Here is a 24,674-nt window from a genome sequence, read left to right on the forward strand (position 1 = left end):
AAGGAAAATATCTACCAACAAAGGCTACAGAAGGCTAAGCGACAAAAAAAGCAGGGGGGTGGGGGATAGGTGAGTACCCCTGAATAAACTACATAAATAGAAGATTTGCTGCTTTTTTAATTTAGAAGACTAATTTTTTCTCTACACCTGATATTCAAATGTGAAATGAGGACTTTAGCCCATCAAATCTATACAGATTTGATTTGCATCTGTCATTATAAAAGTAAAGCAGCTACAGTCAAAATTTGCTTTCACTGTCCTCTAGGATCAGAGGTATTTACATAATCACTTTCATGAACAATCTGGCTTCCTCCCTCAATCTTTGTTCTGGTATTTAAATGCCAAACAAAAGATGAACATAGGAATAGAACACAGTAAAGAAAATGGAGCAGTGCCTGGGTGGAGTTGTTCATGTAGGTCATTTCAGAAAATAAAATTGAGATTAGAAACTTGTCCTCTCTCCATTTTTTTTTTTTCATTTTTATTTTTTGTTGGTCATGGGGCTTGAACTCTGGGCCTGGGAGTTATCCTTGAGCTCTTCAGCTCAAGGCTACCACCCTACCCCTGAAGCCACAGTATCATTTCTGGTTTTCTAGTGGTTAATTGGAGATAAGAGTCTCATGGTCTTTAGTGCCTGGGCTGGTTTTGAACAGCAATCCTCAGAACTCATCCTCCTTTATTATTTATTATTATTATTTTTTTTTGCCAGGACTCGGTCTTGAACTCAGGGCCTGGGCACTGTCCTTTGGCTTTCTCAAGGTTAGTGCTCTTACCACTTGAGCCACAGCATCATTTCCAGCTTTTTCTATGTATGTGGTACCAAGGAATCAAACCCGGGTCTCTATGCATGCTAGGCAAACACTCTACCACTAAGCCAAACTCTCAGCCCTGTAGGATGGTTTTTACCTTGAAGCATAATCTACCAAGTTTCCAGAAGACTTGCATTAAAAACAAATGAATAAGCTGAGCAGGGTGGCTTATGCCTATAATCCTAGCTACTAAGGAGGCTGAGATCTGAGGATCAAGGTTCAAAGCCAGCCCAGTACTAAAGACCCTGAGACTCTTATCTCCAATTAATCACTAGAAAATTGGAAGTGGGGCTGTTGCTCAAGGAGTAGGGTGGTAGCTTTGAAGTAAAGAGCTCAGGGACAATGCTCAGGCCCTGGGGTAAGGGGGTAGCCTTGAGCTGAAGAGCTCAGGAACAGTACCCGAGGTCCAGAATTCAAGCCCCATGACCCACCAAAAGAAGAAGAAGGAGGAGGAGGAGGAGGAGGAGGAGGAGGAGGAGGAGGAGGAGGAGGAGGAGGTGGAGGTGGTAGTGGTGGTAGAGGAGGAGGAGGAGGAAGAGGAGGAGGAGGAGGAGGAAGAGGAGGAGAGGGGAGGGGGGAAGGAGAGAGGGAGGGGGAGGGGGAGGAGGAGGTCATCATCTAAATGATGTAAGAGCATTTGAAAGGAAAGTAACAAAATTCAGATAACCTTTAAAGTCAGTGCATACTTGAGCTATGGCTCAAGTGGTACAGCACAAAAGCCCTAAATTCAAGCCTTAGGACTAGCACCAAGGGGAAGGAAAGGAATTGACAAATGGATAGGTAAATAGAGGATATTAAAAATATAATATAAAAATATAGAATATATACTCTGGGTATACAGCTGGGGCAATATAATCCATTGAACTTTAATCCTTTCATATCTTAAATTTTTCATAATAAAATACAGTGGAGAAATTACTTGAAGAAATCAAGACAGGCAGTTAAGAGATGCTTGAAAAATATGCCTGCAGTTCACAGACCTAATTATTAGCTTGCATTCTTCTGTTTAATTATAGCATATTACATTGTTTAGTATTTTGCTAACAGCCCTACTTACTTCCTGTATTTTAAATTGATAACATTGATTTCATTTTTTAAAGTAGAACTACATTATTTTCAAAAATTTCACTACTCTTAAATTCACAGGCACTAAAGACTGTCTTTAGTGCTGGTCTTTAGTGCTTTGAGCTCAAGCCCAGGTCTGGCAAAAAAAAAGAAAGAAAGAAACTAAGCTGGACACTGGTGACTCATGCCTGTAATCCTATCTACTCAGGAAGCTTCACTCTAAGGATCACAGTTAAAAGCCAAACTGGGCAGGAAAGTCCATGAGACTCTTATCTCCAATTATCCACTTAAAAACCTGGGCATGGAACTGTGGCTCAAGTGGTAAAGCACTAGCCTTAAACAAAAGAGTTCAGGGACAATGCCCAGGCCCTGAGTCTAAGCACTATTACTAACAAAAAAAAAAAAAAAAAAAAAAAAAAAAAGAGGGCCAGGAGCTTAGTCTATTGGTAGAGTGCTTGCCCAGGATGCAAGAAGGCCCAGATTCTATTCCTCCGTACCACATACATAGAAAAGGCTGGAATTGGTGCTGTGGCTTGAGTGGCAGAACAGTAGCCTTAAGCATAAAGGACAAGTGCCAAGTGTTCAAGGACAGTGCCTAGGCCCTGAGTTCATGCCCCAGGACTGGCAAAGGAAAAAAATAAATAAACTGCCAGGGCTGGAGGTATGGTTCATGGTAGAATACTTGCCTAGCAAGCATTAAGGCTGAGTTCATTATCACTGGAGACAGAGAGGGAGAGAGAGAGGGAGAGAGAGACAGAAACAGAGACAGACAGAGATACAAAGAGGAGGAACTGGTACTAAAACTTGAAACTTAATCTCTTGGTCCTAAGCTCTGCTTTTTTGTTCAGTGGACTTTACCACTTGCGCCATACTTATACTTCCATTTTTTTTGCTGATTAATTGTAGATAAGAACCTTTCAAATTTGTCTGGCTGGCTGGCTTCAAAACTCAATCCTCAGTTTTCAGCTAGGATTGAGTACCTAGGATTATAGGCATTAGCTACCAGTGCCTGGAGGTTAATGTATGTTAACAGTACTAAGTAATGGCTTATCGTTTTTTAAAAATACAGAAAAGATTAGAACGTACATGAAATTAAGTGGCCAAAGAACAGAACTAACAAATCTTGCAATGTTATAAATGACTGCTATTTCTTAAGTATTCATATTTACCATCTATTTTCCATTTTAAAGACTTGGTTGAGAGAAAAAGAAATTATAGATTAGACCAGTATTACACAAATTTGAAAATAATATTACTAAAAACACTTATAATGCAAATACATTTATTATGCAAGGTAACATTAAATGTTTACAGGTGAGCTTTAAGAACAAAGAATACTCTAAAAGATTATCCAGGAAGGGAAATGTCATGTTTAACTCTGATTTATGCAGCCTTAAAGAAGATCGTTGAAGTACTCAAAAATAATTTCCAAGTTCTTATATACAAATTCAATACAAAATTCCTGTTTGACCTCCTTAGAACATAACCAGCACCAGCAAAATATAGGGCTGTGGTTAGGACATGACGCAGCCACTTGCCTAGCATGTGCACGGAAGGCCCTGGGTCCATTTCAAGTTTTGAGGAAAAAAAAAGCAAAAAAATAAAAAGCAATAAATAGCCAATATGTGTTTAGCATATTTATCTACAGAATACAATGACATACCTCATAAAGAATTTCATTAGGTTTGTAATCAATCTTGTAGGCATTTACTTTAGTTGAAAAAGATCTTAGTTTTCCATGATCAATTAACACACAGCTTAACAAAATACTAGGAAGCTGAGATAAGTCTTGATTCAGGGAGTGGGGCTTAAGGAGAGGGAATCAAATGAATGCAGAGAAGAATGGTGGGTTTGGCAAGCTGTGGCTCACACCTGTAATCCTAGCTACTCAGGAGGCTAAGATCTGAGAACTGCTGTTCAAAGCCAGCCTGGGCACTGAAGTCCGTGAAACTCTTAATCTCCAATTAACAGCCAGAAAACCAGAAGTGGTACTGTGGCTCAAGGGGTAGAGTGGTTGCCTTGAGCTGAAAAGCTCAGGGACAATGCCCAGGCCCAGAGTTCAAGTCCCACGACCAATACCCCCACCCCCCCCCAAAAAAATAGAATGGTGGGCTAATATAGCCATAATAATCATAATAATGTACACATGTGACAATGGAACTAGGAAACTTGAGAGGATAAATGGGACTAGGATAGATGAATGGGAAAGATGATGTACTGTACATATAAATTAACATGTTAAATTGAAACCTCTGTATAACTATTTAAAGATAATAAAATTTTATGGAAAGAAACAAGGAAGGAAAAGAAAAGAAAGAAACATGGCCTAGTGGTAAAGTGCTTGCTTAGCATGCATGAAGAAGCCCTGTGTTCCAATTTCTTGGTACCACATACACAGAAAAAGCCAGAAATAGTGCTGTGGCATAAATGGTAGAACACTAGCCTTGAGAAAGCAAAAGGACAGTGTCCAGGCTCAGAGTTCAAACCTCAGGACAAGAAAGAAAAAAAAAAAAAGGACGCAGATGACATGATCCTCTATTTGAGTGACCCAACAAACTCCACTCCCAAACTTCTAGAATTAATAAACTACTTTAGCAAAGTGGCAGGATACAAAATTAACCTTCAGAACTCAGAAGCCTTCTTGTACTCCAACAATACACAAATAGAAGGCCAAATCAAGAAAATGATCCCATTCGCAATAGCCCCCAAGAGAATAAAATACTTAGGAATATACTTAACCAAAGAAGTAAAGGAATTATTCAATGAAAACTATAAAAGCCTAACAAAAGAAATTAAAGAGGACACTAGGAAATGGAAAGACAGCCCATGCTCATGGCTAGGGAGAACCAACATAGTGAAAATGGCTATACTGCCAAAATTGATATATAAATTCAATGCAATCCCCATCAAAATCCGAAAGACATTCTTTACTGAAATAGAAGATATAACCCAAAGATTCATATGGAACAAGAAAAGACCTAGAATAGCCAAAACAATTCTAGGCAAAAAGAGCAATGCTGGTGGTATTACAATACCAGACTTCAAACTCTACTATAGAGCCATAATAACAAAAACTGCTTGGTACTGGCACCAAAACAGACCAGAAGATCAGTGGAACAGAATAGAAGACCCAGAAATAGAACCACATACCTATAGTCAACTTGTATTTGACAAAGGAGCCAAAGATATACAGTGGAACAAACACAGCCTATTCAATTATTGTTGCTGGCAAAACTGGGCAGCCACATGCAGAAAACTAAAAATTGACCCTAGCCTTTTGCCATGCACAAGCATTAACTCAAAGTGGATCAAAGACTTCAACGTCAGACCGGAAACCGTGAAACTGCTACATGATAAAGTAGGAGAGACACTGAACTCATAGGCACAGTTAACAGATTCCTGAACAGAATCCCAGGGTCACAACAGATTGGAGAGAGACTTGATAAATGGGACTACCTAAAAATAAAAAGTTTCTGTACAGATAAAAACATAGTTGCAAAAGTAGAGAGACAGCCAACCAACTGGGAAAAGATATTCACCAGCAATACATCTGACAAATGCTTAATGTCCAGTATCTACAGGGAACTCAAGAAACTAATCCCCCCAAAACCCAATAAACCATTCATTAAATGGGCAAGGGAGATTTATCAGAAGAAGAGATTAAAATGGCAGAAAAGCATATGAGAAAATGTTCATCATCTATGGTCATAAAGGAAATGCAAATAAAAACAACCCTAAGATACCATCTTACCCCAACAAGAATGGCCAAGATTTTGAACTCAGACAATGACAGTTGCTGGCAGGGTTGTGGATAAAAAGGAACCCTACTACACTGCTGGTGGGAATGCAGACTAGTTCAGCCACTCTGGAAAGCAGTGTGGAGGTTTCTTAAAGAACTGAAAATAGACCTTCCCTACAATCCCCCCATACCACTTCTAGGCATCTATCCTAAACATCATGACCCAAGATATTACAAGGACACCTGCTCAGCTATGTTCATCTCTGCACTATTCACAATAGCCAGGCAATGGAAACAATCCAGATGCCCTACTGCAGATGAATGGATACAGAAAATGTGGAATATATACACAATGGAATTCTACATTGCCAACAGACAAGATAAAATAATGGCATTCGCAGGGAAGCGGATGAATCTAGAGCGAATCATGTTGAGTAAGACAAGTCAAGACCTAAGGAACAAAAGGTACATGGTATCCTTAATATGTGGCTATTAAATCCAAAGAGTACAAGAGCGAGGACTCAATAACTGCATACCCAAAGCTATGGACATGGTAATGGAAATATAAGCATAACTATATAGACATAAAAACCTATGACTCTATAATGTTTTATTTCATAAATTGTTTCTATGACATACAAACCTTTAGCCTAATTGTGATTAAGTTCTAAATACTAAGTCCCAGTGATTGTAAATAGAGATTCCCTCCTTGAACACTTGTATATTAAACTTGTCATTTAAAATATGATGTAAAAATCAACGTTAATAAATTCTTTAAAAAAAAAAAAGAAGGAGAGAGGAGGAGAGGGGAGAGGGGGGGAGGGGGAGGCAGGAGGAGGGAAGAAAAGAGAAATAAGGAAGGAAAGAAAAGAAAGAAAGGAACAGATCCTAGGTCTAGCTTCTACATTTGTGGAGCATAAGCAAAATAAAATTAGTTTTTGTATGGGCTGGGAGTTTGGCCTAGTGGTAGAGTGTTTGCCTAACATGCATGAAAACCCAGGTTCAATTCCTCAGTACCACATACATAGAAAAAAAAAAAAAGCTGGAAGTGGTGCTGTGGCTCAAGTGGTAGAACACTAGCCTTGAGTAAAGCCCAAGGATAATGTTCAGGCCCTGAGTTCAAGCCCCAGGATTGGCAAAAAAAAAAAAAAAAAAAAAAAACACCAAAAGTTTTTGTGATAAATTTAAGTCTAAACACTGTAAATTTCATTGCCTAAATATTGCTAATTATAAGGCAAATAAAATATTTTATTATCAGAAACCTATATTTGGAATGTTTACAAATATTTATCCAGAAATTTGAAAATTACAGGATTGAGGGTGGTATGTAGCTTAATGATAGACTACATTCCCATGCTGGATCCTCAGCACCATTTTAAAAAAATGAAGAAGAGGCCAGATGCTGGCTTACACATGTGATCATAGCTATCCTAGCTACTTAGGAGGCTGAGGTCTAAAGCTAGCAGTTTGAAGCCAGCCTGGGCAGAAACGTCCCAGTAAGACTCTTATCTCCAATTAACCACTCATAAAACAGAAGTGGAGCTGTGGCTCAAAATAGAAAAGTGCTAGCCTTGAGCACAAGAGCTCAGAACAGTGCCCAGGCCCTGAGTTTAAGGCCCACAACCCCCCCCCCCCAAAAAAAAGGAGTCCCAACACCAGTGGTTCATGCCTGTAATCCTAGAGTCTGAAATCTGTGGACTGAAGCCAATCTGGGCAGGTAAATTCATGAGACTGGTCTCCAATTAAATAGCAAAAGGGGTTGAAGTACAGGTGTGGCCAAGAGGGATAGGTCTGGGCCAAGCCAACACACACACACACACACACACACACACACACAATGATAATACTATACAATGGAATTTTACACAGCTGTTAGAATAAAATAATGTCATTTGCAGGAAAATGAATGGAACTAGAACAAATCATGTGAGGTAAGCCAATTCCTTGGTACCACATACATAGAAAAAAAAAAAAAAGCTGGAAATGGTGCTGTGGCTCAAGTGGTAGAGCTCTAGCCTTGAAAAAGCCCAAGGATAGTGCTGATCCTAAGTTCAAGCCACAGGACTGGCAAAAAATTAAAAGAAAAAGAAATTCTGTTACATGCTACAATATTATGAGCCCTGAAAATACTACACTAAGTAAAATAAACCATACATAAAAAATAATTGTATGTTTCCATTTATCTGAAGTACCTAGAATAAACAAATGCATATAGAATGAAAATACCATGGAAGCCAGCAGGAGGAGGACAAAGCAGAAATGGGGGTTACTGGATAATGATGCTGAATTTGTGCTCAGGATAGTGAAAAAGTTCTCAAAATAAACACTAGTAATGGTCATAGACATTACAGATATATTTAATAGCACAGGACTGTACAATTTAAAATGGTTAAAATGATAAATTTTATGTTATGGATATGTTATTACAACTTTCTCAAAATACACTTAGGAATAGGCACAGACCTGAGGCCTTCATTTATCTTGGCAGGAATATGGTGGAATGAAGCCCACAGCCAGTACCCAAATACTACACAACACAAGCAGCTTCAACTTTTCTGGGCATGATACAACATTGCCCAGAGTTAGGACAAGGGACTTAAATTCAAAAATTCTTTCCAAGTCCTCGTAAGGTTGGGTTTCCTGGCATTCTCTCAAGCACCTCATCTGTTCACAAGAATAGAAACAGAGGCTGAATGGCAACAATCTGAAGTAAATCCAACACCAGAGGCTGTTGGCAGGTTACTAATCAGAGGCTTGAGGACTTCAGCAGTGCCAAAGCCTTGTCTGCACAGAGACAGTCTGCAAACATCCTCTCTTCCCCTCTAAGAAAACATACTTTTCAAGCCCATTAGGAGAACTAGGGATGTAGCTCAAGCATTTCCCTAGCAAATATGAGGCATGGAGTTAAAAATCCAAGTACTACCAAAAGACAAACTAACAAAAATAAAGCCAATTGGAAACACTTAAGTTCTACAATCTTAAATTAGTCTCTGAAGTTAGGGCTGGCTTTGAACTGCAATCCTCAGTTCTCAGCCTCCTGAGTAGCTAGGATTACAGAAGTGAGCCACAGCACCCAGCTCTCCCATAATTTTTTAATCCTTAAAATTGTATATTAAGATGGTCAGCTTGACAATTAGACTGTTAATGACTAGGACTTGCATTTATACTAACACATTCACACTAGAAAAAACAAAGAACTACCCCCAATTTCCATTTTTTTTATCATTCCTTTTATCTTTCCAAGTCACCTCAGAGCAACCCATCTTTCTTCTCTCTTCCTCCCTCTCCCCCCTCTCCCCCCCCTTTTCTATTTTTCTCCCAGACTTTCCTGCCTGGGCTAGCTTTGAAACCTGATCCTGAGATCTCAGCCTCCTGAGGAGCTATATTATAGGATTACAGGTAGAGCCACCAGCATGTGGCTCTATCTACTTTCACAACACATTCAATATCTTTGCTTAAGTAATTTACTTCCCCCAGTACTGGGGATTCAATCCAGAGCTTCATCTATGTTAACTAGGAAAACACACACACACACACACACACACACACACACACACACACACACCCCTCCCCCGACCCTACAGCTACAACAGCCTCCTTAAAGTAGTCTCTTGGCGTCATATTTTCTTTCCTACAATACCAATTTTTCTTAGGTATCTTTAGCCTTAGCAAACAAAATTTGGAAAACAATTGCAACAATTTTCCCTTTTAATTTTTTTCTTTTTTTCCCCCCAGTCCTGGGGCTTGAACTTGAACACTGTCCTTGGACTTTCTCAAGGCTAGAGCTCTACCACTTGAGACACAGCACCTCTTCTGGCTTTTTCTATGTATATAGTACCAAAGAATCAAACCTGGGTCTTCATGAATGCTGGGCAAGCACACTACCACTAGGCCAAATTCCTAGCTCCCACTTTTTTTCTTTAAAGGGGAAATTGTTATAAATGAGGAACAGAGATATAAATCCATATAACCTTTTTTCCCCCCAAAAAGTAGAAAATTAACGCTAGCTCCATTCAACACTGAATACTTACATATTGTTAACTGAACAAAGGATGAGTTTATTGTTATTATTTATTTCTAGCCTTTGATCCCACCATATACAGGTTTGTAAACAAATAAGAATTACTTGTGTCTGCATGGGCACACACACTCCATACTCATCCTGCAGCTTGGACTCAGGGGCTTTGAACTAGGATTAAGCTTTTTTTTTTTTTTTGCCAGTCCTGGGCTTGGGATCAGGGCCTGAGCACTGTCTTTGGACTTTCTCAAGGCTAGCACTCTACCACTTGAGCTTCAGCACCACTTCCGGCTTTTTTTCTATGTATGTGGTACTGAGGAATCAAACTCGGGTCTTCATGCATGCTAGGCCAAACTCCTGGCCTAGGATTAAGCTTTTTTGACCAAAAGGTAATGCTTTACAACTTTGAGCCACAATTCCATTCATCCATTCTGGTTTTTTTGGTAGTTAACTGGGGATAAGAATCTCATAGACTTTCCTGCCTAAGCTGGCTTTACAGCACAATTCTCAGATCTCAGCTTCCTAAGTAAAGTAGGATTATAGTCATGAGCCATTAACACTTAGCTGGGAAAGTGACTTTTTAAGGAAAGACATCAAGGAACTAAAGAAATTATGTAGAAACACTGAGAAACACTGATGCAAATCGAAAGAACAGCAAATAAACAGATGCTGAAAAAGACAGTTTTTCTGGCCCACTGTCAAGAGCTAATACCTAACTAGTAAGGACAGAGGAAATTAAGAGGATTATAAGTAAGGCTAGCAAAAGTTCATGAGACTCCACACCCCCATCTCAATGAATAGCTGGGTTCCATCACCTGTACCTGCCATCCCTGCAATGCAGGAGGCTTAGATCAGTATCACAATTCCACATGAACCCAGACCAAATAAATGTGTTCTCTATCTCAGAAAAAGCTAGGCATGTTATCATGTGCCTGCTCATCCAGCCACAGAAGAAAGCATAAAGAATATTGTTTATTTGTTGTCTATTATGGGGATTAATCTCAGGGGTGGGATGCTATCCCTGAGCTTTTTGCCAGTCCTGGAGCTTGAATCAAGGCCTGGACACTGTCCTTGGGCTTTCTTAAGGCCAGTGCTCTACCACTTGAGCCACAGAACCAGTTCTGGATTTCTCTGTGTAAGTGGTACCAAGGAATCGAACCCAGGGCTTCATGCATACTAGGTAAGCACTCTACCACTAGACCATGCTCCCACCTCTGTCCCTGAGCTTTTTCAATCAAGGTTAGTGCTCTATCCCTTTAGGTCACAACACCTCCTTCAACTTTCTGGTGGATAACTGGAGATAAAAGTCTCATGGACTTTCCTGACCAAGCTGGTTTTGAACCTTACTCCTCAGACCTCTGCATCCTGAGTACTTAGGATTACAGGCATGAGCCACCAGTGCCCAGCAAGAATATTATTTAAAGCAAAATGATCTTCTGGGACTGTGGCTTAGTGGTAGAGTGCTTGCTTTGCATGCATGAAGCCCTGTGTTCAATTCCTCAGTTGTACATAAACAGAAAAAGCCAGAAGTGGTGCTGTGCTCAAATGGTAGAGTGCTAACCTTAAGCACAAAGAAGGTCAGGGACAGTGCCCAGGCACTGAGTTCAAGCCATATTACTGGCAAAAAATAAAAAGATTGCTTTAAACCTACACTTCCCTTTCATTACTATCTATTCTCTATTACATAATAATTATTTAAATTACTAATGCTAATCAAACAGGTTTTAAAGCATGTTTTCTTAATGAAACATTTTTTTCTGTACAAAATATTTCATGTAAATATCTAATTCAAAGTTAGAATTTATTAAGTTTCACATCTGAATTTTATAAATTATAAAAGCACTGAAAATTATGACAGGTTTATGGAGAAACAAAATTCCTTATTCTTTTCTTACAGTTTAGACTGTAGGCATTGTTTTCTATAAAGGACAGCTTGGAACTCTAAGTTTAGAACCATACTTTAGAACACTTCTTTTAGAATACTACTTTGAATAACAGAAAAAATGGGCCCATTTTAAATTAAAGTTTAAATAAATCCCATGTGGTAAACAATGTAAAATATAAAAATGGAAAATTCTATGATTTAAGTTATCTTCAAGCTGTCAAACTGTATCAGTCCCTACTCACAGTCTACTAGATTAGTCACACTAATTTCTTTGGGGGTTTACTTATAAATACCATTAAAAGTCAAAAATTAGAAAAAAATAAAATAAAATAAAAATTAGGCCAGACATTGTAATTGGTAAATATAATCCCAACTACTTGGGAGGCAGTGGTGGAGTGGATCATGGTTCATTTTAAGCAAAGAGAGAACCCTATCTCAATCAACAAAATGGGCATGGTAGGACACACATGAGGACCTAATACATGGAAAGCTGTAGGGAAAAGGATTGAGGTCTGAAGCCAACACAAGGCAAAAGTAGGAGACCCTACCCAAATAATAAAGAAAAAAAAAAAAAAGGCAAAAGCCAAAGGATAGGGCTCAAGTTATGGAATACTTGCATAGCAAACTGAGCCCTGAGTTTTAATCCCAACACAAAACTAAGTAAATAACTATGTAAGCAAATAAATAAGGCAATAAAGGAAAAGACTTCATAAACAACAACAACACCAAAAAAAAAAAAGTTGAATTATGGGCCTGGAGTTTAGCCTAGTGGTAGAGTGCTTGATTAGCATGCACGAATACCTGGATTCAATTCCTTGGTACCACATACATAGAAAAAAGCCAGAAGTGGTGCTGTGGCTCAAGTGGTAGAGCTATAGCCTTGAGAAAGCCCAAGGACAATGTTCAGGCCCTGAGTTCATGGCCTAGGACTGGCAAAAAAAAAAAAAAAAGTTGAATTAAAATGGTTCAACACAGGCTGAGCCTTACTATTTCCTCAAAAAATTCCTTACAGAATACATGCCTGGCTGGGTGGCTCACACCTGTAATCCTAGCTACTTAGCAGGCTGACATATGAGGGTCCAGATTCAAAGCCAACCTAGGCACAAAGACCTTGAGACTCTTATCTGCAATTAATCACTAGAAAAGGGGAAGAAGGGCTGGGGCTAAAGGGGGGAGGGTGGTAGCCTTTAGCTGAAGAGCTCAGGGACAGTGCTCAGTACCAGAGTTCAAGCCCTATGACCAAAAACAAAACAAAACAAAACAAACCTTGGGGCCGGGAGTTTGGCCTAGTGGTAGAGTGCAGCATGCATGAAGACCCAAGTTCGATTCCTCGGTTACCATGTACATAGAAAAAGCCAGAAATAGTCATGTGGCTCTAGTGGTAGAGCTCTAGCTTTGAGAAAGCCCAAAGACAATGCTTAGGCCCTGAGTTCAAGCCAGGACTGGCAAAAAAAAAAAAAAAGAAAAAAAAGAAAAAGAAAAACATTCTTCTGATAATCTTACTCATTTTCCGAAAGCAAAATATAACAATGCTGTCCAGCAAACAAAAATAAAATTTTCCTAAGGACATGGGCCAAATTCCAATAGTCATCAAGGCTTTTGAAAGGACAGGATTTCTGGTGCACAAGTAACAGCACATGATGTTTACCCTCTGGACATGAAATACTCACCCAAGCTATCTGTATACTTTTACAACTAAATGTTTTATTCATGCAAAATTTTTATTTTACCTCAAGAAAGACATGCATGCACTACAAGCAAAATAACTGAACTAATAGAGCATGTTCATTTTCTTTAGCTCTGTAGGTTTCCATAAACATTGGCTTTCTGTCCCAAAGGTAGCTTTATTTTTGTTTTTTGCTTCTTGTTCTTTTTTTGATCTGTCTTGAACTCAGGGCCTGGATGCTATCCCTTACCTCTTTTGCTCAAGCTAGAGCTCTACAACTTTGAGTTAGTGCACTACTTCCAGTTTTCTGGTGGTTAATTAGAAATAGGCATCTCATGGAGCCAGGTACTAATGGCTCAAATCTGTAAATTGTAGCTACTCAGAAGGCTGGAGGATCACAGCTTGAAACCAGCTCAGGCAGAAAAGTTCAAGATTATTAACTCCAAATTAATCACTCAAAAACTAAAAGTGGAGCTGCAGCTCAAAATGCCAGAGTGCTAGTCTAGAGCAAAAGAGCTCAGGTACAGGGCTGGGAGTTTGGCCTAGTGGTAGAGTGCTTGCCTAGCATGCATGAAGACCTGGGTTCAATTCCTCAGTACCATATACATAGAAAAAAACCAGAAATGGTGCTGAGACTCAAGTGGTAGAGCTCTAGCCTTGAGAAAAGTCCAAGGACAGTGCTCAGGCCCTGAGCTCCAGCCCAGGACTGGCAAAAAAAACAAAAAAAGAGCTCAGGTACAATGCCAGGTCCTGAGTTAAAGACTCTCAAGACACATATACACACAGACTCCTCCCTGCCTCCCAAACCCACACACACCATTAAAGTATATACATATTTAGTTACTTGTTACTTAATTTTTTTTAAAAAAAGAGCTTGATACGGAGTAATCCTGTAATCCTAGCTAATTTGCCAGGCAACTGGAGCACAAAGTATATAACATCAAGAAAAGCCCTGCAGATACTAAAATTACCTGCTATGATGTCTGTAAAAACTGCAAAGAAAAACAGTCCTGGTTTGTAAATAAGATCAAGTTGAAAATTATGTATGACTCCAAAATCAGAAATGGAGCACTTGGGCTGAAGGAACAATATACATTAGTGTAATTAAGTTATTGCACCTGCTATACCTGACCATAAATGCAGTAGAAATTAACATCTGTGCAATCACTTCTTTAACCAAATCTGAGCTAACACAACTGGAAGGAATCTGTGGCTAATTTCTATACATAACTGAAGTATCCAATTTTTCCAATGATTCTACCCTTAGAAAGAAATTCTAGCCAGATGCCAGTGGCTCATGCCTGCAATCATAGGTTCTCAGAAGAGTGATCTGAAGATCACAGTTCAAAGCCAGCCCAGGCAAGAAAGCCCACAAGTCTTATCTCCAAATAACTATCAAAAATGTCAGAAGATGAGCCGCAGCTCAAGTGGTAGATCACTAGTTAGCCTTGAGCAAAGAGGTCAGGAACAATACTTAGACCCTGAGTTCAAGCCCAAGGGACCAGCACCAAAAAGGTACATTAATTAATTAATTAATTAACTAATTAATTAATTAAAAAAGAGATTCTAGAAGCAGAGCCTTTTCTAGGCAAGCACTCTACCACTAGGCCAAACTCCCGGCCCCTAAGCAGAGCCTTTTCTATAGTCATTTGTTCATCCCTATTAAAAAAAAGAAGAAAAAAACCTTTACATACTACATAGGCTAAAATAGAAAATACAGTTTACAATGGGCTATCAATTGAACTTTATTGAGTTTACCTGTCCACCTTTTCCAAATTCCAGCTCTATTATGGCAACAGGGGTATGTATTTGTGCTGAGTGCCTTGACTGAGACTTGCCATCAACTCTCCAACTCAGGCCTCGAAGTCCATTGTCCCAACGGCTCTGGTTCATAAGGCTCTCTCGGATTTTTGTCTTGTGACTCTTCCAAAACTTGGAAATGACAGCAGCTTGGTCAGATGTGATCCCACCCTGCTTTTTGGTTTGAGCAGTCAAGAATGCCTCAAGCTGGTTGAAATCCATGTCTGCAGATGCAATAGACTAAAAATGAAAAAGCATTGTTTGAATTTGATAAATAGAAAAGGTTTCTTAATAACAAAGCATATTTTGAGTTGGCATATAACTCTACCATGCCTTGTTCATAAGAAACTAAACATAAATTGTTAAAAGAACAGATCAGGGGCCAGAAGTTTGGCCTAGTGGTAAGAATGTTTGCCTATCATGCACGAAGACCTGGATTCAATTCCTTGGTACCACATACATAAGAAAAGCCAGAAGTGGTGCTGTGGCTCAAGTGGTAGAGCACAAGCCTTGAGGAAAGCCCAAGGACAGTGCTCAGGCCCTAAGTTCAGTCCCCAGGACTGGCAAAAACAAAAAACAAAAACCAGATCATCCTGAGTGACCTTAATCACTGGATATACTCTCCAACAGGGAAATCAAGCAATGGAAATAAGAATAAATAATGCATGCATAGTAAGTACAAAATACTACCTTTTCAAGTATCAAGTATTAGAAAAGTTACTATTAAAAAAATATGTCGCTGGGTACTGATAGCGTATACCTGTAATCCTAGCTACTCAAAAGGCTGAGATCTGAGGATCACATTTAGAAGCCAGCCCAGGCAAAAAAAAAGTCCCTGTGAGATTCTTATCTCCAATTAACCACTCAAAAACCAGAAGTGGCAGGATGCCGATTGCTGCTCACACCAGTAATCCTAGCTACTCAGGAGCTGAGTTCCAAGGATCACGGTTCAAGGCCAGCTTGGGCATGAAAGTCTATGAGACTTTTATCTACAGTTAAGCATCAGAAGTGGAGCTGTGGCTCAAAGTCGTAGACCCCTAGCCTTGAACAAAACAGCTCAGGGACAATGCTCAGGCCCTGAGTTCAAGAATCACAACTGCAAAAAAAAGAAAAAAAAACAATCCCATGTCACTCAAATTCTAAATCAATAGAATCTAATTTTTAAATATATTTTATAATGGGGAAAGTTATTTTAAATAAAAAATAATCTACATGAGATATAGTCTCAGCTTAATTTTAATTTTGCCCTTAAATTTATGTGCCAGTGATTGCATATAGATTCCATTCTTGAATACTTGTTAAACTTGACATATGAAATATGATGTAAAAAAATCAGCATTAATAAAATCTTTTAATATAAAAATAAAAAGGAATAAAATTGATTCTCTGATGAAATATTACAGTTCAATCTCTCATTGACAGGCTTGGCCTGGTACATACTCTACTTTGTCTATAAGGACCTAAATGGAGTCAGGAACAGTGGCTCACGCCTGTAATCTTAGCTACTCAGGAGGATCGTGGTTCAAAGCCATGCTAGGCAGGCAAATCTATGAGAATGTTGCCTCCAGTTAACCACAAAAAGCTGAAGTAGAGCAGTGACTCAAAATGGTAGAGAACTAGCTTGAGCATAAAAGTTCAGAGACCAGACCATGAATTCAAGCCCTAGGACCAGAGGGGGAAAAACCTGCACTTCCTGAGGCAAAACTCATTTACCATGAGTTGGAAGGACATCACAGCACCACTTACGGCTTTTTCTGTGCGTCTGGTATCTCGGAATTGAACCCAGGGGTTCATGCATGCCAGGCAAGCACTCTACCACTAGGCCATGCTCCCAGCCCCCACCCTTGCCTGTTAAATGATTACTCCCCTCCTTCTTTCCTGCAGTATAGTTCTTCAAATACTCATATCCTTGTTTTGTTGCAAAATGGCACTACTGGCCAGGAGTTTGGCCTAGTGGTAGAGTATTTGCCTAGCATGCACGAAGACCCAGGCTCCATTCCTCAGTACCACTATATAAAAAAGCTGGAAGTGTCTGGGGAATATAATGTAACCCTTCTATTAATTACAATAAAAAATATTTTTAAAAAAAAGCTGGAAATGGTGCTCTGGTTCAAGTGGTAGAGCTCTACTCTTGAGAAAGCCCAAGACAGTGCTTAGGCCTTGAATTCAAGCCCCAGTACTGGCAAAAAAAAAAAAAAAAAAAAAAAAAAATTGGCACTGCTACTTTACAAGATGGTTTGATAGTTTCTTAGAAAATGAAACATCGGGGCTGGGAGTTTGGCCTAGTGATAAGAGTGCTAGCCTCGTATACACCAAGACACAGGTTTGATGGTTCGATTCCTTGCTACCACACACATAGAAAAAAGCCTGAAGTGGTGCTGAGGCTTAAGAGCTAGAGCTCTAGCCTTGAGAAAGTCCAAGGACAGTGCTCAGGCCCTGAACTCAAGCCCAGAACTGGCAAAATTAAATTAAATTAAATTAAAAAAAAAAAGAAAATGAAACATCTTTTGTGTATGAGTGGGTGTGGGTGTGGGTGTGGGTCATGGGGCTAGAATTAGGCCTAGGCATTGTCCCTATGTTCTTCAGCTCAAAGATACTGCCTACCCTTGTGCCAGGCCCCATTTCCTGTTTTCTAAAGGATAATTGGAGGTAAGAGTCTCAGGTCCTTTAGTGCCCAGGCTGGCTTTGAATCTTGATCCTCAGATCTCAGCCTCCTGAATAGCTAGGATTACCGGCATGAGCCACCACTCCTGGCTAAGAAATGAAACATCTTTACCATACATTCTAGCCAATGCTTTTCTTGGTTTTCACCCAGATGAGTTGAAAACATGTCCACACATAAACCTGCACATGAATATTTACAAAAGCTTTATTAATAATTGTCCTTCATTAAGTGAATGGATAAACTGTGGTACATCCAAACAATGGAGTCTTTATCAGTGCTGAAAAGAAATGTGCTCTTTGGACATAGAAAACTGGAGATAATTCAAGTGACAAGGACAGCTAGCCCAGATATGTATGACAGCATAAAGTAGATCATTACATCACACCTGAAGGAAGTTGACAGTAACCCACATTGCCCTATCTAGAATATGGTAAGTACCTAGATATCCAATTATCTGACCCTTACAGTTCACTTATCCTCAGTCTAACAATATTGGAAGGACACCACTTTTCAGTACCTTTAGACATGACACTTACTGTGACTACAGCATTCCTAATGCTGGATATCAAGTGTCCACATGAAAGACTAGGGTTAAAGGATTGGTCTCAGTTTGTGGCACTACTGAAAAGGGATGGAACCAAAGGGTGCCAATTTCATCAACAGATTTTAATATCCACTAATGAATTCATAGCTAAACTGGTGGCTAGAAGGAGGTGGAGCCTAAATAAAGGTAAAAGAGGGTGTACCTTTAGATTGATCCCTGGATCTTTCTTGTCTTTTTGTCTACCATAAGATGAGCTACTTTGCTCACCACATGCTCTTCCATGATATTCTTTCTTGCCTAAAGTCTGAAAGCAATGAAGCCAGGCAACTATGAATGAAATCATGAGTCAAAACATAACTTTCTTCCCTTGGTTCCTTACCTCAGGTATTGTGTTACAGCAACAGACCTCTAACAAACTTAAGATAATAGTTGCACACAGTTCAGTTTAATGTATATAGGAATGAATGAAAGCCTCCAAATTACTTTTTATCACCTGATTAAAAAGAGTACAATTCTGCACTATCCATCATTCAGTTTACTGATACAAGATGGAAGAACATTAATGATTATGCCTAAACTAGTAGGAATATTAAAAGGAGTTTGCTTTTTAATAATGAAAAATCTTGACAGGTATTTATAAAAAGTGATGACTTTGTTTTCAAGTCTACTAATTAAGCCAGTTCCTTAATATTAATATTCTAAACATCTAAAAGAATAGCTTAGTATCTGCTTCAGCAAAATCTCTTGAGGCTAGATATCATGAAAGCAATTTGCTGCTTTCCATATTATCCAAGCCTAATTACAGAACCCTACATCAGGATTATATTAAATTACACTAGTATTCAACAAAATGATCTATAATTTTAGTCACATGCTAACCCAGAAATCATGTAAAACAAAGTCAACGGTGATTCTGTGAACTTGATTCTTAGTCTTTTTCTTCCAAACATTATTTATTCATATGTAATTCTCCTATATCAGTAATATATAACCATTGGCCAGCAGCCTACCTAGTGTTATAAAAACAGTTTCAACTAAAAATATTTTTAGAATTGCTCCATATTTATTATAATTGGTTTCCCCTTAAAGAATATTCCAAAAAGAGGAAAAAATTAAATATCTCAAACTTTCCTAAGGCAATAAAACAGCTATAAATCTACAAAAATAAGATGCAAGCACAATATGAAAAAACAAACTAAATTTGAGAATCTATCTTTGGGTTAAGTCTGTAGAATTATTCCTGTATTGGCTCAGATTCTAAATGGCCCAATCACCAAGATTTCCAAATATCATTACACAAAACACTGCAAAATTAAGACCTGGTTATTTTCCATAGGAAAGGGATATAAGTATGAATTATCATCTTCTACATTTCTTCTTGTATAGTGTGTTATTAAAATAAATTGTAGCAAATATAATGAAGTCCAAAACACTCTACAGAATACATCAGAAAAATGACTATGAAGTTAACTCAGTGTTCAAAAACAAGTTTCCAGTTTACACCCATATAATATCAAAAAAGTACATATGGGATGAGTGTGGCTTAGTGGCAGCGCACTTGCCTAGCATTCACAAGCAGTAGATTAAAAAATAACCAAGTTCTTTTTTTTTTTTTTTGCCAGTCCTGGGCTTGAGCTCAGGGCCTGAGCAATGTCCTTGGACTTTCTCAAGGCTAGAGCTCTACCACTTGAGCCTCAGCACTATTTCCGGGTTTTCTTTTCTATGAATGTGGTACCAAGGAATCGAACCCGGGTCTTCATGAATGCTAGGCAAGCACTTTAACCACTAGGCCAAACTCCCGGCCCAAAAATAACCAAGTTCTTTGTTACAAAATAGGAAATGGATGCCTATAATCCTAACTACTCAGGAGTCTAAGATCTGAAGATGGCAGTTCAAAGCCAGCCTGGTCTCTGAAACTCTTATCTCCAATTAACCACTAGAAAATGGGAAGTGGTGCTGTGGTTCAAGGGGTAGGGTGGTAGCCTTGAGCTGAAGAGCTCCAGGACAGTGCCCAGACCCAGAGTTCAAGCCCCAACCAGCAAGGTTGGGGGGCAGGGGAAGAAAGAAAGAAGTAGGAAATAAGAAAGCAAGTTATACCATCATATCATACATCATGATGAAGAATAATGTCTTTCTGACATAATCCCATATTAACACATGAAGACAATGTACAGGTTCAGCATCCCTGATCACAAAATCTGAAAATGCTTTCAATTCAAAACTTTCTTCTATCAAGGAGTGTTATTAGGGTCTGAATTGAGGGCCTCTTATTTGCTAGGTAGGTGTTCTACCACTTGAGCCAGATTCCCTGTTTTCTAATTTAAAACTTTGTATATACCAATATGGAAAAACAAATCTAAAATTCAAAACGCTTCAGGTTCCAAGCATTTTGGATAGTATTTATCTTTTTTTTTTTTTACCAGTCCCGGGACTTGAACTCAGGGCCTGGGCATTGCCCTTGGACACTTTTTGCTCAAGGCTAGCACTCTGCTACCTGAGCCACAGTGCTACTACCAGTTTTTGCTGTGTATGTAGTGCTGAGGAATCGAACCCAGGGCTTCATGCGGCTAGGCAAGCACTCTACCACTAGGCTATGTTCCTGGTCTATTTATCACTTTTTTAAACACTTACTTCTTTTACCTTTATCACTTACAGAGTAAGGAATACTCAAACTGCTTTTGAAAAGAAAAGAAAAACTCACTCTGGGGGCTGGTGGCTCATGCCTGTAATCCTAGCTACTCATTAGGCTGAGAGCTGAGGATTGAGACTCAAAGCCAGCCCAGCATAAAAGTCTGTGAGATTCTTACTTCCAATTAACCACCAGAAAACCAGAAGTGGTACTATGGCTTAAAGTAGAGCACTAGCCTTGAGCTGAAGAGCTCAGAGACAGTGCCCAAACCCAGAGTTCAAGCCCCACAACAAAATACACACATATACATACACACACGTACACACACACACACACACACACACACACACACACACGAAAAACTATACCAAAATTTCTCAAAAAAAAAAACTAGCAAGCTTTATTTATACAAAAACTAGTGAACTACAGCATTGCTCTGTAGACAAAGCTTTAAAAAGCCTAGAAAATAGTATTGCTAAGTTCAAAATATAAAGCCAAATATTTTTACTTTTTTGGATAAGAAATTTTTATTGTTGAGTAGCCAACCTTTAGGAATTTTCTAATTTGGAACATTCCAGAGAAACAAAAGTTAAACATGTTGTCTCTAGCATTTCATTAGTATGTAAGCCAATATTCTACTGCCACCTACAGTAAGAAAACAGAATTACTGCCTTTAGCTAAAACAAAAGTATTAAGACATAAAATGCAAACAAGTTATATTCAAAACAAAGGTTAAGCCAGTTGTCAGTGGTTCACACCTATAATGCTAGCTACAGAGAAGCCAACTGCACCAGACAAATTTGCAACTCTTCATTCCAATTAACCAGCACAATGCTAGACTGAAAACTTGACTCAAATAGTAAAACATCAGCTAGGAGCCAAGGAAGTGTCAAAGTAAAAATCCTCTTTAAACAACTAACATACACCAATCCTTTCTTTTTTTTTTTTTTTTTTTTGCTAATCCCAGACTTGATCTCAGGGTCTGAGCACTGTCCTTGGGCTTTTCTCAAGGCTAGAGTTCTACCACCTAAGCCACAGCACCACTTCTGGCTTTTTTCTATGTATTTGGTACCAAAGAATTGAACCCAGGTCTTTGTGCATGCTAGGCAAGTACTCTACCACAAGGCCAAACTCTGGGCAATTTTTTTTTTTTTGGTCCATCATGAGGCTTGAACCCTGGGCCTGAGAGCTGTCCCTGAGCTCTTCAGCTCAAGGTTATCACTCTACTGCTTGAGCCACAGCCCCACTTCTGGTTTTTCTGGTGGTTAACTGGAGATGAGAGTCTCACAAACTTTAGTGCCCAAGCTGGCTTTGACTGCGATCCTCAGATCTCAGCCTCCTGAGTAGCTAGGATTACAGGCTAATACTTTTTTTTTTTTTTTTTGCCAGTCCTGGGCTTTAACTCAGGGTATGAGCACTGTCCTTGGGTTTTCTCAAGGCTAGAGCTCTACCACTTGAGTCACTGCACCACTTCTGGCTTTTTTTCTATGTATATGGTACTGAGGAATTGAACCCAGGCCTTTGTGCATGCTAGGCAAGCACTCTACCACTAGGCCAAACTCCCAGCCTAATACTTCTTTTTAAAGATAAAATTTCTAGGAAATATTCTCAGATTGTATTAATAAGATTTGATAGAAACATAAGGCATATAATAGAGGTATATGATCCAAAGTTAAAACTACTTATAAAATACCTTACCTAGCGATGAGACAATTCATTTACTTTTTCTGGTAAGTAATTGCTTGTATTGTTTTCCTATATTTAAATGCTTGCCTAGCATGCACGAAGACCTGGGTTCAATTCCTCAGTACCACATACATAGAAAAAAAGCCAGAAGTGCTGCAGTGACTCAAGTGGTAGAGCTCTAGCCTTGAGAAAACCCAAGGTCAGTGCTTATACCCTGAGTTAAAGCCCAGGACTGGCAAAAATAAATAAATAAATAAATAAATAAATAAATAAATATAAATGTTATAGGCAAAGCCATCAAAAAATATACACAGGGGCTGGGAGTTTGGCCTAGTGGTAGCGTGCTTACCTTGCACGCATGAAGACCTGGGTTCGATTCCTCAGTACCATATACATAGAAAAAAAAAAAAGCCAGAAATGGTGCTGAGGCTCAAGTGGTAGAGCTCTAGCCTTGAGAAAGTCCAAGGACAGTGCTCAGGCCCTGAGCTCAAGCCAAGGACTAGCAAAAAAAAAAAAAAAAAAAAAAAAATATATATATATATATATATATATATATATATATACACAGTCTGAGCGGAAAATGTAGTTTAGTGGATGCTCAGAAAGTACAAGGCTCTAGCATCAATGCCCACTGCCAATGGGGGAAAAAAAATACAGAATTACCTTTTGAAAAAAATACCAAATGCACATTAATGCTCAACTTTTTTTTTTTTTTTTTTGCCAGTCCTGGGCTTGAGCTCAGGGCCTGAGCACTGTCCTTGGACTTTCTCAAGGCTAGAGCTCTACCACTTGAGCCTTAGCACTACTTCCAGCTGTTTTTCTATGTATGTAGTACCCAAGAATCAAACTTGGGTCTTCATGCATGCTAAGGAAGCACTCTACCCCTATGCTAAACTGCTAGCACCTCAACATTTTTTTGACTTAACTGAATTTAGGCTGTTTAGACCACCTGAATCTGGTTTCTTTTTGTTTATTTATTTTGTGCTGGTCCTGGGACTTCAACTTTGGGCCTGGGTGCTGTCCCTGGGCTTTTGTGCTCAAGGGTTCCCCTCTACCACTTAAACCAAACACAATTCCACTTCCAGCTTTCTTTCTTTGTGAGGTGATTAACTGAAGATATGACTCTCATAGACTGTTCTACCTGGGCTGGCTCTGAATCTTGATACTTATCACTTATCAGCCTCCAGAGTAGGTAGGATTACAGGTGTGAGTCACTGGCACTAGACTGTTTTTTTTTTGTTTGTTTTCTGGTTTGTTTGTTTTTTTTGCCAGTCCTGGGCTTGAGCTCAGGGCCTGAGCACTGTCCTTAGACTTTCTCAAGGCTAGAGCACTACCACTTGAGCCTCTGCACTATTTCCGGGTTTTTTTTTTTTTTATGAATGTGGTACCGAGGAATCGAACCAGGGTCTTCATGCGTGCTAGGCAACCTCGCTACCACTAGGCCAAACTCCCATCCCTCAGTAGTTTCTTTTTATGGCTAAATAATAAAGTGATATGTTATAATTACATTGATGGAAACTTCAATTATACAATTTGATTCAGGGATGAAAAAGAGGACATTAACAAAATATTTATTAGTTTGGTATAGAAAAGAATTTTGATCAGAGCCACTGGTTTAGCTAGGAAGACAAGAAAACAGGGGGCCGGGAGCATGGTCTCGTGGTAGAGTGCTTGCCTAGCATGCACGAAGACATGGGTTCAGTTCCTCAGTATTACATACATAGAAAAAACCAGAAGCAGTGCTGTGGCTCAAGTGATAGAGCTCTATCCTTGAGAAGGCCCAAGGACAGTGCCCACACCGAGTTCAAGCCCCAATCAGCAAGGTTGGGGGGCAGGGGAAGAAAGAAATAGGAAATAAGAAAGCAAGTTATACCATCATATCATACATCACGATGAAGAATAATGTCTTTCTGACATAATCCCATACTAACACATGAAGACAATGCACAGGTTAAGCATCCCTGATCACAAAATCTGAAAATGCTTTCAATTCAAAACTTTCTTCTATCAAGGAGTGTTATTAGGGTCTGAATTGAGGGCCTCTTATTTGCTAGTTTTTTTAATCTTTAAAATGAGTGTCCAATCAACCACCGGAAACCAGAAGTGGTGCTATGGCTCAAAGTGAGCATCTAGGGCTACACACACACACACACACACACACACACACA

General features: G+C 39.1%; 1 protein-coding gene across 3 annotated transcripts in view; it reads right to left on the reverse strand.

Annotated features, from left to right (window-relative positions):
* Positions 1 to 24,674, reverse strand: part of Commd1 (copper metabolism domain containing 1) — a 71,850-nt gene that overhangs the window by 31,918 nt on the left and 15,258 nt on the right. For all 3 annotated transcript variants that reach the window (XR_016536252.1, XM_090336842.1, XM_090336841.1), the window contains exon 2: positions 14,941 to 15,222. Coding sequence is in view for 2 of the 3 variants with exons in the window: in XM_090336841.1 (XP_090192967.1) it covers positions 14,941 to 15,222 (282 nt within the window). In the remaining variant the exon portion in view is untranslated. The remainder of the gene's footprint in view (positions 1 to 14,940; positions 15,223 to 24,674) is intronic.

The sequence above is a fragment of the Megascapheus bottae genome, chromosome 7, assembly GCF_031878675.1.
Source record: "Megascapheus bottae isolate mThoBot1 chromosome 7, mThoBot2.hap1, whole genome shotgun sequence".
Taxonomy (NCBI): Eukaryota; Metazoa; Chordata; class Mammalia; order Rodentia; family Geomyidae; genus Megascapheus; species Megascapheus bottae.